The 13,905-nt window shown below is 62.8% G+C and overlaps 1 protein-coding gene across 2 annotated transcripts; it reads right to left on the bottom strand.

The window, feature by feature from the left end:
• Window positions 1–419: 419 nt before the first annotated feature.
• On the bottom strand, window positions 420–13,621 carry EPN1 (epsin 1). 2 transcript variants are annotated; one of them, XM_036013336.1, is made up of 11 exons: window positions 13,368–13,620; window positions 10,364–10,690; window positions 6,833–7,082; window positions 5,234–5,358; window positions 4,779–4,853; window positions 4,225–4,308; window positions 3,118–3,421; window positions 2,729–2,839; window positions 2,510–2,596; window positions 1,086–1,343; window positions 420–975 (listed from the first exon to the last, which is right to left on the bottom strand). In XM_036013336.1, the coding sequence occupies exons 2-11, from the start codon at window positions 10,589–10,591 to the stop codon at window positions 767–769; spliced, it is 1,731 nt and encodes a 576-aa protein (XP_035869229.1). In that variant the 5' UTR covers window positions 10,592–10,690; window positions 13,368–13,620; the 3' UTR covers window positions 420–766. The 2 variants fall into 2 exon arrangements, with proteins under 2 accessions (XP_035869229.1, XP_028385915.1); XM_028530114.2 differs by lacking the exon at window positions 4,779–4,853 and having other exon boundaries at window positions 13,368–13,621.
• Window positions 13,622–13,905: the final 284 nt, after the last annotated feature.

Below are 13,905 nucleotides of genomic sequence, written 5' to 3'. Positions count from 1 at the left end.
TGGCCTAGGAGGCAGCCCTCTTGCTGCCACCCCTCAGGGGCCAGGACCCAAGAGCTGCTCTGAGGGTGACATGCACTCCCTCATGGTGTTCAGCATGGAGGATGGTCAGCACAGGCCCCCCAGACAGCTCAGCTGCTCCCTCTGGACTGCAACTCACTTGGTCTGTACCTGCCTGTCGCCTCCTCACCTGTGCCTAGAGTGTCTCCTGGGCAAGAACAAAGGCTGGCTGACCACCGGGTGCCTGGACTGGCAGCCACCCGGGCAGGGCTGGGGTGCCCCTCACCCCACACAGCTCACCCCCAGTCCGGCTGTAGAAGCGTTGGGAAATCAGGGATTCTGAGAAAGGGGTGCTGCCCCACACCCTGGGTCCCTAATGTGAAGGGTCACCAGAGTCACAGAGGGGCACTCCGGGAGCCACACCCATGAGAATTGCCATTTATTCCCGAAGTTGCCAAAATCACTAAGGACTCACCGAGGGAGTGAGGGGAGGAGGCTCAAACACTGATTGAGGGCCAGTCGGGAATGGGAGGGGGCGGGGTGCAGCTGTCCCTCCCTTTCTAATGCCACGGGAAGAGGTCCTCCCCTGACGGGCACGCTCCCCACCCCCAAGTCCAGTTTCTCGGGGAGGTGAGGCGGTGGGGAGGCGGGAAGAGGTGTAGTGTGAGTGGCCCCGGGAGGGAGGGCGCGGGTGCCGCTTCACATGCACTCACAACACTGGTGTCCCAGGCAGCGGGAGCTGGGCGGGCCAGCCCCCTCCCGCACCGGCTTATAGGAGGAAGGGGTTAGTGTTGGGGGCTGGTGGTCCCGGGGGCATCATGGGGGGCAGGCCCGGACCTCCACCCAGAGGAGAGATGTACGTCGGCGGGGCCCCTGGTCCTGGGGGCCCCGGGCTGAGCCGGAGCTGGTTCAGGGTGAGCGTCGCAGGAGGTGCTGGCTGGAAGGGGTTGGTGACGGAGGGGCCGGTGGCCGGGGCTCCTGCAGGAAAGAAGAGAACACAGGCGCACGGTGCAAAGTCAAGGGTCTGCCCGGGTGGGAGCCCAGTGGTGGGGGCAGCGGCCCTGCTCTGCCCCGGAGGCCACACTCACCGCTTGGCAGGAAGGGGTTGGAGGCCTTGGCTCCCGGCAACGTGGGGCCCGGCCGGGTCACCAGCGAGTCCAAGTCAACTAGGGCTGCGTTGGGCCCCAGGAATGACTCCGGTGTCTTCCGTGTGGGTGGCGTGGGGGTCGGGGCAGCTGCGGGCGGGGGGCTCACCACGGCCTCGGCCAGAGAGCCCCCGACCCCGCTCATGTCGAAGGCCCCAGGGCTTCGGGCAGGCACCTCCCCGGCCAGCAGCTGCAGCTCCCCTAGAAGGACAGAGGGGCCCATGGCAGAGGGGCAGAGCCCAAGGGGGTCCACGGCGGAGGGGCGGGGCCCGAGAGTAAAGGCAGAAGGACACCAGGAGACGCCTCCACAGCCACCTCCTTGCCCACACCCACACAAAAGTGCAAAGTGGGGAAAACTGCAGATAACATGTCAGTTTGAGGTCCGAGTTATTTTTTGTAAAAAGTTGATTTAAGGGACCTGACTGGTGTTGCTCAGTGGATTGAGCACCGGCCTGCAAACCAAAGAGTCGCAGGTTCCATCCCCTGTCAGGCAGGGCACATGCCTGGGGTGCAAGGTAACCAGTAGGGGGTGTGTGAGAGGCAACCACACACTGATGTTTCTCTCCCTCTTTTTCCCTGTCCCCTCTCTGAAAATAAATAAGCAAAAGTCTTTAAAAATCCCGTGTAATGCTTGAAAGTGCACACGTCGGCACAAACAGAAGGCCTGGGGGCGTGCAGACTGCAGGCTGCACAGGGCTCTGAGGGCGCCCTGGACTCGGGAGCCACCCCTGCCTGCAAGAGGCCCGTGGGCCCCAGGTGTCTGCTCACATAAAAGTCTGATTCCCTGGGAGAGAGGACAATGACAGAGACCAAAGGGGACATCTCGGGAAAACTGACACCCGAGTCTCCTGGTAAGAGGCTCCGATAAGAGCCCCTGCCATGCCAGAGACAAACCCAAACAAGGGGGGACCGTCCCCAGAAAGCCAGGCTGCCTCTGCCAGGCAGGCAGGTGCTAGGGCCCCAGGAGGGGACGTGTGCAGGTCAGGAAAGACAGCACTGTCCCTGCAGTCACCACAGCAGCTGGCTCCATACGGAAGCCTCTGGGGGGGGGGGGGGGGGGCCAGGGGGGTCCAAGGGCCAGGGAGATCAGAGGTCAGCATTTGGGAAAGTTCGAGGAAGGAACTTACTTATGCCATATTTGTGATTCTTCTCTAAATCTGAAATTATTTCAAAACGAAGTTGAAATCTCTTTTTGAAGATGGGGCAATGACCAGTTACGCCTCGATAAAGCTACTTTTGAAGAAACCAAGCGCTGGGCCTGACCCAGGGCGCACTTGCTCACACTGCAGCTCTCTAGGAGGCAGGTGCAGTGCGCAATGGGCACTGGGGGGGGGGGGGGGGGGGGGGAGGCACGGGGCGGCGCTCACCTGTGCTGCTCCCCGAGGTCGGCAGGGCGGTGCGCAGTCGGTCAAAGTCAGAGAACTCGTCAGGCTCCACGTCAAACCCCCCGACCACTGTGGGGGGCACGGGGTCAGGATGTACACTCAGCTCCCCCAGGGCCAGCCTCCTGCCCTGCCCTCCTCAGGAATCAGGGGATCTGAGTCCTCACTGGCAACTCTGCCCCTCACCCAGCACCCACCCAGTACCTGCAGTGCCATTAGTGCTGGGCTTGGCAGGTGACCCCCCCCAGGGGTCCGAGAAGGCTGGGGCCGGGGCCCAGGGATCAGAGGCTGGGGGTCCACCGACCAGGACCCCACCTGGGTAAGAAAGAAGGCACGTGAGGAGCTAGGGCCCACCCCTGGCAGATGGGGCTCTGCCGCCTCTGAACAAGCCCCCTCCAGGTCTGTGCCCCTTATTACCCCTCTACGCCCCAGGCCCTGCCCCCCAACCTCATCAAGTTCGCACTGTCCCGCCAGGGCAAGCGCCTCCCACAAGGTCACCAGATCTGTCATCCACTGGCGTCCAGCCCCCACCCCAGGCTCCCCCCGCTGCACTGTCGCATCTGGACTGTCCCTGGACACGGGGCCGCACTCACCGTCCGAGCTCCCCCACGGGTCAGGGGTAGGCCCCTCTCCGGCCGCAGGGGCCTGGGTCCCCCCCCACGGGTCCACAGAAGGCCCTGCTGGAGCTGCAGGCCTCCAAGGGTCCCCGGAGGCCGGCGTCGGGGCTGGACCACCCCACGGATCAGCAGCTGGAGGCGCAGGGGGTCCCCCCCAGGGGTCCGAGGTGGAGGTAGCCGCAGGGATGGCAGCAGCCACAGGTGCTGGCCCCCCCCACGGGTCCGAGGCTGCTGGAGGAGCAGGGGCCGTGAAGACGTCAGCAAGGTCCATCAGGGACGACTGCAGAGAAAGGGCATGGGGTGAGCCGGCCAGCGAGGACAGCTGGACGGGGGCACAGTGCAGGAAGGGGAAGCGGGGCTCGACCAGAAGGTTCGTTCCTGGCACCCCAGAGTCCAGCCCCCCACCCTATCTGCACCCTCACCCCTCCACCATCCTCCATGCCCACCACAGCCCCTGAACAGAGGAGGAGGGCCAAAGACGCCCATGCAGGGCCATCCCCACGCCCTCCAGGAAGCCCCACTGAGGGGCACCCAAGTCGGCTTGGGGGCCCAGGTCACCCTGAGTATGCCTGGCCCGGAGCTCAGCACATGGCCCACATAGCTGCACACCCCAGGCTCCCCAGTGCTGCACGCGCACCCAGGCACACCCAGGCACACCACTTCCCTGCATCCTGGATGAACCCAGCTGATCAGAACCCTATCTCTGTGCATGTGGAAGTGAGCCCCCCGTCCTCCTTAGGATAAAGGAGAGCAGTGGGGGGACCAGGGGCCATCTTCCCCCGGGGTCCTGCTGAGCCACATGCGGCACCGTTTGGCCACACCGGCTATGAGCTACGTGTTACTGCCCACTGAGATGGGGTCCAGTCCCCACCCTGGGCATGTGGCCCGGCCTTGTGACCTGCAGCTGCGTGCGGGGGGACGGCCCTGCTGTGGAGACACTTCGGACCCCAACAGTGACCAGTGCAAGGCTGCAGGGAGGGAGGCTGGAGGGCAAGGCCAGCTTGGACGCCTGCCCCTAGGACAGGAGCTCAGAGGGAGCCCACGCTCACCTGCCCCCACACTCACCTCCTCCCCCACACTCACCTCCTCCTGGCCAGCAGTCTCCCGCTTGCTCTCCTCTATGGCCATCTGCAACCTCAGGTCATCCCCGCGGCGGATCCGCTCCTCCTGTTTGGGCCACAAAGACAGGCAGTGGAGGGGCGTCAGAGTAGAAGCGAGAGGACAGCCCGAGACCACCCCCACCCCCCACCAACAAAGGCGGCTGAAAATTAAAATGGGATGCAGACAATGTGTGGGGTGGGGTGGGACACAGGGTCATAGGCTGGGGCACGAGGACACTGCTGGAACAGGCCGGGAAGCACAGGTCTGCACTGGGGGAACTAAGGAAGCCCAGGCTGCGGTAGGGGGATGGGAGTCCCTTGCTCCTGCAGGAGCAGCCGGCGGGCAGCTGCTTCATGCCACGGCTGTCTCCTGGGGTCCAGCATCTGGCTGACACAAGGTCTGCAGGTGCAAACACTGCGGGGTAAACGTATCAACTGGGACAGGGACAGTGGGGTGGGGGCCCTTCTGAAGATTCAAGGAGGCGGGACCTGGGGAAAAGTCCCGGGGAGCCTGCAGGGTGGGGAGTCTGCTCTGACCTTGTCATGCTCCTCGCGGCTCAAACTAAGGGCCAGCTGGAGCTGGACGTCGTCCTCAGGGCCACAGGACGGGGGCTGGGGGAGAGAGCATGTGAGGGGACAGGGTAGGGGTGGCAGGCCAAAGGGGAGAGAAAGAGGTGGGCAGAGACACAGAAAAACAGACAGACAGACAGCCAGGGTCAGACAGGGGCAAAGACAGAGGAACGGTCCCCAGACTGGAGAGGGGTGGACAGAGACAGACAGGACCAGCATGGGGGGCGGGTGGGGGTGGAATCCCAGGACAGCGCAGCACAGAGGCAGACGACAGGGCCGGGAGCAAGCAGAGACAGACCGGGGGACGGGCAGGCCTCTGAGAGAGGCGGCAGGCGCTGGGCAGAGGACGAGGCATGGAGATGGGATGGCAGAACGAAAGTTGAACCCTGCTGCACCCGCCCCAACCTGCCAGGCCCTAGTACCTGGTCGGCCTCCTCCTTGCTCATGGCCAAGGCCAGCTGGAGCTGCAGCTCCTCCTCCCCGCTGCTCTGCGGCCACGCCTGTTCAGCCTCAGGGGGGGCCCCCGAGCCCACCGCTGCCGAAGAGGCTGGGAGGGAGGGAGGGGCAGTGAGATGCAGAGAAGACAGCGGAGCTCGGAGCCTGACCTGCCTGCTTCCAGCAAGACCCCTGTGTCTGGGATCCAGACACCAGGTTCCGAAGGTGTGGGGGAGGGGACTGTGCCCGAGCCTGTCCAGCCCTACTGGGAGGGACAGGTCAGGGAAGGACAGCCTTGCAGACAAGGGAGGGCACTTGGGGAGCCTCTGAGCCTCGGTGGGGGATCCCAAACCACGTGGGGCCTGTCGCAGGGTTTCCTCCCAGGCCTCGGCAGGGACAGCTCCCAGCACGCCCCTGGGGGCGGTGGCCGTGGGGAGGCCAGTGTCCGGGGCTGGTCGACACCTGCAGCTCTGGCAGGACTGTGGGCATTAGGGGAGGCACCCCTTCCTGGGGTGCCCCAAACCCGTCCTGGGTGACCAGCCTGGGTCGTGAACAAAGGAAGGATGGAGAGTTGGGGGCAGAAGGGGCTGACCTGACTGGACCCAACCTGCTCCTCCCCAGCCGAGCCCAAGGCCGAGCCTCTGCCCGTGGAGGAGCAGACGCACCAGGCAGGAGCGCCCCACCTCAGAGCTCCGCATCTGTCAGCCGGGGTCAGAGACCACCCCCAGCCTCCCCACACAGCACCCCAGGGCTGGGGCCAGCACACCAGGCAGCAGCCACACTCACTAGACCCCGCTCAGCCCACGAGCCAAGAAAAGCATTCAACTTTTTAAGTGGTTAGGGAAAAAAAATCAAAAGATGTTTGAATATCTTGAGACGTGAGAACAAAACACAAAACTGAAACTTCAGGACCAAAGGCGAAGGCCTGAGGACACAGAGCCTACCTCACACCAGGGCCTGTGGCGGCAGGAGGAGCGGCCCCTGAGGACGGAGCGGAAACTCTGCCCCGTCTGTCCTGCCCCGGAGAGGACGCCTCACACATGTCTCTCCACACCCTGCCCCTCTGCCTGGACCACCGTTGCCTGGGCCAGGGCATGCCAGACAGGGGGCAGATCTGAGCAGAGCGCCCAGCACTCCAACAGGCCCTGCAGCCCCTGGTCCCAAGACAGCCAGTGGCCCTGCGATGGGTGACGCACGAGGACTTCCTAGAGCCCGTTCCAAATGCTGGTCGCCACCCCCATCTGAGCTCTGGACACTTCACGCAGGCTCCGCAGACTCCAGCCACTCCCCCACCCACCAGGGCCCCTGTGAACCTCGTGCAGCAGCCCCCTGGGGCCTTCTCCCTCCCTAACCCTGGGGCTCAGGGAGCGCCCTCTGGTGGCATCTGTTCTCTCCTGGACACTGATGGCTCTCGAACAGGACCTCCAGCCCCCCATCCAGCCACTCCAGGCTCAGGCCAAGGGCAGGGCACCCTGGGCCTCTGGGGACACTCAGAAGCCTTTGCGGGTAAGCCGGAGGAGCCTACGTCCAGGTGAGGAGGGCAGGGAGGCAGTGGGAGGAGGGGACACGCAGCCCCGGGGCCTCACCGGTAGCAGTCTGCGCCAGCTTCTCCTTGGTCTTGAGCGCGTGGGCACGCTCCTCCCGCAGCCGGTCCTCGTCCCGCAGTAGGGCCACCAGCTGCTTGGCCTTCTCACGCACATTCACGCCCTGGTCCTTGCCGTCTCGGTCCACGTACTGGAAGTCCTTCAGCGTCTGCACGGCGTACATGTTCTCCTTGCACTGCTGCGACACGCGCTCTGAGCCCGTCTTGATGAGGTACTCCATCAGCGTCATGGCCTGGGGGAGGAGCGCAGCAGTCACTCCCACCCACCCACGCAGCACTGGCCCAGGGAGAGCGGTGGCGAGCAGCACAGCGCAGGACAGGCAGCTTCGCAGAGCAGCAGCTGTGGTGGCCAGCACCTGGGGTCTTGAGGGTGACTCCATGGACATGGGGCTTCCGCTTGGGGAGATGAAAACTTTCCACAACTAGTCAGTGGGGACAGCCGAAGAGCTTAATGCCCCAAACCGCAGACTTCAAAAGGGTCAATGGCGTGGCCCATGACCCCCGTGCATCTCCCCAGCAGGATCTGAGGGGGCCGGGCAGCTGCAGTCACCCAACCCCGGGCAACAGCTCGGACCCAGCTGCTTCTGCACGATGCAAACCTAAAGGAGCCAGCGTAACAGACCTCGGCCCAGCCCATACCAGACTGCCCACTCCGTGGTGCGGGCTCCGCGTTCTCTCCTGGTGCGTGGAGCGCACTGCACACCTGCACGCTGACGAGCTGGGCACAGGGAGAGGGAGCGAAAGGACAGGGAGGAGGAGAGCCTCCAGTGCCTTCTGCGTCTCGTGACTTAACAACAGACTGTCTACAACAAGTTAAAATTTAGGGGGCAGGGGGTGGACAAGGCCTTTGTAGTCCCTGATCCTGAGGCCTGCAGGTCTGGGGAGCAAGGCCCGGGTGGCAGCCCCTTTCGGACCAAGAGGCCAGGGCCTCTAGTCTTGGAAAGGGCATGCCTTAGAATTCACAGGTGATTCCAGGGACTTCCTGGAGGCCCCCCAAAACCTGCCAGGTAACAGTAGAGGGAGGGGCCAGCACATGGGGCAAGCCCTCTGGACCGCTGGGACATCTGCCAGAGAGTCCTGCTCTGGGCCTCTGCCATGTCCCCAGCCTTCAGGCAGCCAGACCTGGACCTGGCACAGCTTCCCAAAGGTGTGTCCACAGTATTTACCTCTGTGACTGGAGATTAGCCTGTAACTGGCCCTCAAAGTGTTTGCACGTTCAAGGAGAAAGGAGGGGAATAGCCACACCCACAGGGAGGCCGGCTGCAGACCCCCCAGCCAGCCCTGCCCCACGCCATGCAACACTGCTCCTGGGGGGAGGGCGTGCCCACCACATCACGGGGCACAAACGCCAGATAAGCAGCCTCGCCTTGGCTCATATCGGGCCTTGTGCCAGACAAATCCCGAAAAACTTCACGTTCAGAGCTTGTAGACTTTGGAACCGCGATAACGAAGATGGTGAACCCGGAAATGAGCCACACGCCCACTGAGGGTGAGAGAGACCACTCCGCGTGGTCACAGGAGTGGCTGCATATCCAACCCCCCAGACAGGACAGGGGCACCGGGGCAACGCAAGGGACCCCAGGCTACATGAGTCCCCTCTAAGGAAGTTCTAGGACAATCTCAGCACACAGAAGGCAGGGCCTGGTGCCTCTGGGGTGGGGAGCGCCTCAGGGGTGGTGGCGGAGGCCACCACAGGTGCACACACCTGCAGAATCAAACAACAAATGAAAAACGTGTTTTGAAAGTGGGCAGTTAGAAAGCCCAACAGTCCCTGTCCACTCTGAACACGCCCTGTCAAGGGCGCCCAGGTCCCCAGAATGTGACGGTGAGTTTGAAGCATCTTCTGTGAGGGCCAGGCACTAAACAAGCCTGCCTCCCAGGCCATGCGACCTGTCCCAACCCCTCAGCTCTGCCCCACAGACCTGACGCCCACAGGTGCCACCCACAAAGCTCTATTCTCAGAGGCAGCAGGGGGCTGGACTTGGCCTTTGGGCCACAGTTTGCTGCCCAGCCGAGAGGGCTCTGGCTCTGGGGTTCCCTGTACAGCGCCACGGCGGCCCAGGGGCCCCGAGACTCTGTGCCTGCGTGTCCTCACCCAGGAAACAGAGATGGGAAACGGAGATGGGAAACATGCCTCCACTCCCCCACCCACGTCACCATCTCCCCAGACGCTGGTCAGGAAGAACCTGCTGACCAGGGTTCCTCAGGACACCCCGCCCTGCACACCCCCGCCCCTCCAGACGCCCAGGCCCTGTCCCTTTCCGTCACCTGCATGCAAAAGCTCGCCTGCCAATGACCGAACAACTGACTCAACAGTGACTCGATCAGACTGTTAGCCCAATCTTGGTTTTTCAAGATGGGCAAGGAATGGGGTCACAGCACAAGACTCAGGTCCCTGCTCTGACTGTGAGCCGTGTGACCCCTCAGGCCTCACTCTCTTCTCAGAAACAAGGGGCCAGCCCTGCCTCCACAGGACATGGAGGCCAGCCAGCCCACGCCCCCGGCCATGTCTGCAAGGCCAGGGCTCCCCCATCCTACCCACCGCCACCTGTGGGGCAGGACTGCAAGTGATGGTCACTGAAGAAACAGTGACAGCAGGCCCTACCAACAGTCCTGGGCCAGACTCGCTGGCCATGGCCCTGGGTCCAGGGTAAGACCTTCACTTAGAGGGAGGTCCCAGGACTGGCCTGAAACCACTCTACTGGGAGTGAGGCCTGGCCACCCACCCTGGCCCTTGGCCGCTTCTTTACCAGGGTGGGAAGTGGGGGTACACCAGACCCCCAGAGCAGCAGTCAGACGGAAGCCCGGCCACTGAGCGCTGCCTGCAGACGGGCTCCCTGAACCCGAAGCCTGCACTGTCTGTCTGGCCACTGGGTGAGCGTGCGTGCGAGTACCACCAGGGCGAATAAACGGGCCCTTCTGCCGGCAGCACTTTGGCCACATTCATCAAAATGACACTCGCACATGTCCTTGGACCCAGAATCCCAATTCCAAAATGGCAAACACAAGGATATGCGTGATAGTCACATTTGTGACAGCCAGTCATAATAATTACGACCAGCCCGTGCAGCAGAGAAATCCCCTCTGCCAAACACCCAGCTCTGGGCTCCGACAGCGGCACAGGACCACGGAGCCACCCTGCCACCCGTCCACCTGGACATCTGCAGACCAATGGCCCCGACGGAAGCCAGAGGCAGCAGACACAGCAACCCCCAGTGGCAGGGACTGACCTCTGCACAGAGGGACGGACACTGTACACCTACTTGCAGGCTGTCCAGCACGGACACCTGCTAATGTGCTGCCCCTCCAAAGGGAGCACCAGTGTCTGGGTCAAACCCTGCAATGTGCGCTTGCTGCCTCCACCAATCGAGAGATGCTGCGCAAAGATGCAAAACCCTGGCTCTGCTGGCAACCCAGGGAGGCCTGCCACGGCCCGTCTGCAGTGCCCGCCCTGGGCCCCACTCCCACCCGCAGGGCCCTGCGTGCAACGGCCTGCCCACAGGCACCAACCAACCTTGTAGACGTGCCGCCAGTTCTTGCCGTGGTCATTGAGCCGCTTCCAGATCATGCTCATGATCTCCGAGAAGGCCACGACGTTGTAGGTGAGGTCGGCGATCTCGGACATGAGCGAGCTGGACGGGCCCCAGGGGTCGTTGCTTGTGGCCTCCCGGACCTTGATCTCAGCCTCCGAGTAGTTGTGGACGATGTTCTTCATCTGGCGCCGGAGCGACGAGGTCGACATGGTGGCTGGTGGTGGTGCGGGGGATGGGTCCCCCAGGGCGTGGACGGAGGGAGTGACTCAAGGAGGGAGGCCGGGGCAGGGGCTAGCAGGTCAACGCATCTGAGGAGAAGAAAGGACCTTGGAAACACAAGAAGGACCTGGGGCTGCCAGCCTGAACCCCTGCCCTTGTGGGTGCCACCCCCCCATCAGTCAGGTAAAGGACATGGCCCTAACAGTGACCTAGGAGGCTCTGACTCCTGTCACTCTCCATCTTAGTCACCCTGCCCATTTCAGTTCCTCAAATATGCCCAGCTCCTTCCTGCTCAAGGCCCCTGCTCAGCCAGGCAGAGCAAGCAGTGACATTGTGGCCCCAGGGGACACAGCCCAGCTCAGCACTTCCTGGCCTAGTCACTTGAGTGGGCCAACAGCCCCTGCACCTCAGTTTTCTCCTCTGTAAGATGGGACTCCACTGCGCAACCCAGGGGGCGGGGAGCAGGAAGCAGGCTACCCATGTGGGTGGTGTCACAAGCTGGTCACCCTGCTCTCCCTCTCCCCAGTCACCAGGTTACTCCCACTCGCCCCAAGGGAGTCACTTAAGCTTTCCAGATCCAAAACAGCCAAGCACCAAGATTTCCTTTGGGGGTGGAGGCCTCCTGGGTGTACCTTCAGTCAGGTGGTTCTCTACTCATTTGTCTGATCCTGTGGCTAAGGCCGACCCACCAACCCCGTGGTGGCTGAGAGCACATCAGTCTGGACATGGCTTTTCCCCATCGGAGAGCTGACCCGGAAAAGCCATTCAATGAACCGGAAGGAAGGGAAGGGGCGGGGGAGCAGGAAACACCTGGGGGCAGGGTGGAGGGGCTGAATCCAGGCAGAAGCAAGGACACACACACAGAGCAGGCAAGGAGGGAGTGAAGAGATGGGGGCAGGGAGGCGCGGGGAGGAGAGATAAGGAACAGCACAGCCCCGGGCTGTGTCCTCCCTCTGTGCCAGGCACCCATTATCTCATTTAACACCGCTGGGCCTCTGGGCCTCCGTGTTCTCACAAATGCCTGGGGCCCACGGAGGTTAAATACTTCAGCGAAGGTCACCAGCTAGGCTTGGCAGCACAGACTTGACCCCAAGCCAGCCTGGGCTCCGAAACTTGTACTTTTACGTTGAGATGAGGGTGACATGGGAGGAGGTGTCAACCAGAGGGTGAGAATCAGGCAAACAGTGACTATCCCGGCAAGCACTCCCAAGCCCTGACCCCTACGCTCGGGGCTCCTGTGTGCTGGGCACACTGTAATTCATCTAATCCTCAAAAGTCCATGATTCCCAGGCACCTCACCGGAGAGGAAACTAAGGCACAGAGAGGGACACAGGCCTCAGCCAGGAGCGGCCTGACCCCAGAGCAGGCTCTGACCACTGTGGTCCACAGCCTCACCAACCCGCTACCTGCAAGGGCCCCCGAGACCTGAGTCAGGTCCCAGGTACTTAGGGACAGATGGGAACAGTTGGAGAGAGGTGGCCCCAGCACCACGGCCAGTCACACTCGGACAAGAGATGATGTGAAAGGACTGAGAGGAAAGGGAAGGGGAGAGACAGGGAGAGAGAGGCACAGAGGAAGCAGACAGAGACTAAGAGATGCGGTGACACCACCAGACACCAGTACAAAGCCGTGGAGAGAGAAACAGGGAGGCAGGGGCAGAAAAGCTAAAAAAAAAAAAAAAAAAAAACACAAACAGAGGCAGTAGTCTGGGGCTGAGAAGCTCGAGATGAAGAAAATGGGATTTAACAGCAAGAAGGGAGAATCTGGGTCCCTATCCTGGCCATCTGCTCCCAGCAACCTGCTGGGAAACGAAGGAGGAGAATCCCCCTACCTGGCAGGCTTGCTGATGAAATGAAACAGGCACACAGAGTGTTGGACACCAGGCCCCACAGATAGTAGGCACTCGGTATCGTTGGCTGCTGCTGTTATCAGAGAACACCCCCAACACTTCCACAAGAGTGGCACCAGAAGACACACCACCTCGATCCCGGTGTGTTTACATCGAAGTGCGTTACAAAAATACACAACTAGCTCATCACGGTGGCTGAAATCCCACAGACGACGCGTAGCGTAAGAATGAAGTTTTCAAAATAAATAAGATTACACAGCAGCCAGAAGGCAATGCAAAGTTCTTCAGGGGGCACTCAAATGACCGACATCAAACACCACGGGAGAGAGAATCTGTAACAGTGGGAAACGAAGGCTACCGGCGGTAAATCACATGCTGTCCCCCAAACGGACAGCACCCCCTCCATCACCAGCATCCCCTCCCGTCAAAACGCACAGCGGCCCTACGCGGAGCAACGACGACGCCCCCGTGTAACAGGCTCGGACACCGCGACTTGGAGATAAGAGGAATCACCGCAGACATCCCAAGCGAGCAGGCAGCGGGCCTGATTCCAGAGCCCGGATCTTCAGCCCCAGACTCAGGAGTCTGGGGGAGGGGCGCCTCTGAGCCCCAGCCACAGGCCCGCGGTGCGAAAGAGGGCACAGGTAGGGAGACACCTGGCGAACTGAGGACACGCACGCCCAGAGCGAGACGCAAACGTGAATCGTGACCACCAGGCAAAAAGAGACGCACGGGGACAGTGCTTTGTAAAAACAGCGACATGGCATGAGCAAGGCCGAAGCGCTGACAGAGAGAGGCACTGACAGAGACGCTGGAGACGGAGACGCGGGTGATGCAGGCCCACCCGGCGCGGAGATCCGAAAGCCGAGAAAGCGGCCGGGGAGCCGACAGACGCCGGAACCCCGGCCCGCGCTCACCTCAGCCCCCTTACGCCGGGCTCCGGGGGGTCATGGCGGGCAGCCCCCTGTCCCCGCTCGGCCTCGGAGTCGCGGGTCGCGCGCCGAGCCGCGGGCGGCGGACGTGGAGACGCTCTCGGGCGCAGGCGCGGACGCACGGAGGGCAGCACGACGACGGCCCCGCCGCCCCGGCGCCCGGGAGGGGCGCAGAGAGCCGGGCGGGGAAGGGGAGCCGCCGAGCGGACGGGAAACAACCGAAAGAGGCGACGGACCGGAACCGGAAGTAGCTGCGCGCGCCCCGCCCAACCCCAACCGCGAGGAGCCTGCGCAGCAGCCGCTTCCGTGGCCTCCGGGCGAGCGTCACTTCCGGCGCGCGAGACCCGACCCACCGGTGTCTGCTGCCTCACTTCCTCCCACTGCCTCCAGGTACGGAGGATGTGCCCCGAGGCGGAAGACCCGCCACGTTCTCCCCACGCAGTCCCCGCGCGGGCGTGGAGCCCCAGTCGGAGTCGAGCTGTCGACCCCTCCTCCCCACGGCCACGCCCCTCAGTTTTCACGC

This window comes from Phyllostomus discolor, chromosome 12 (genome assembly GCF_004126475.2).
Source record: "Phyllostomus discolor isolate MPI-MPIP mPhyDis1 chromosome 12, mPhyDis1.pri.v3, whole genome shotgun sequence".
Lineage (NCBI taxonomy): Eukaryota > Metazoa > Chordata > Mammalia > Chiroptera > Phyllostomidae > Phyllostomus > Phyllostomus discolor.
This window is presented reverse-complemented; position numbering and strand designations above follow the sequence as displayed.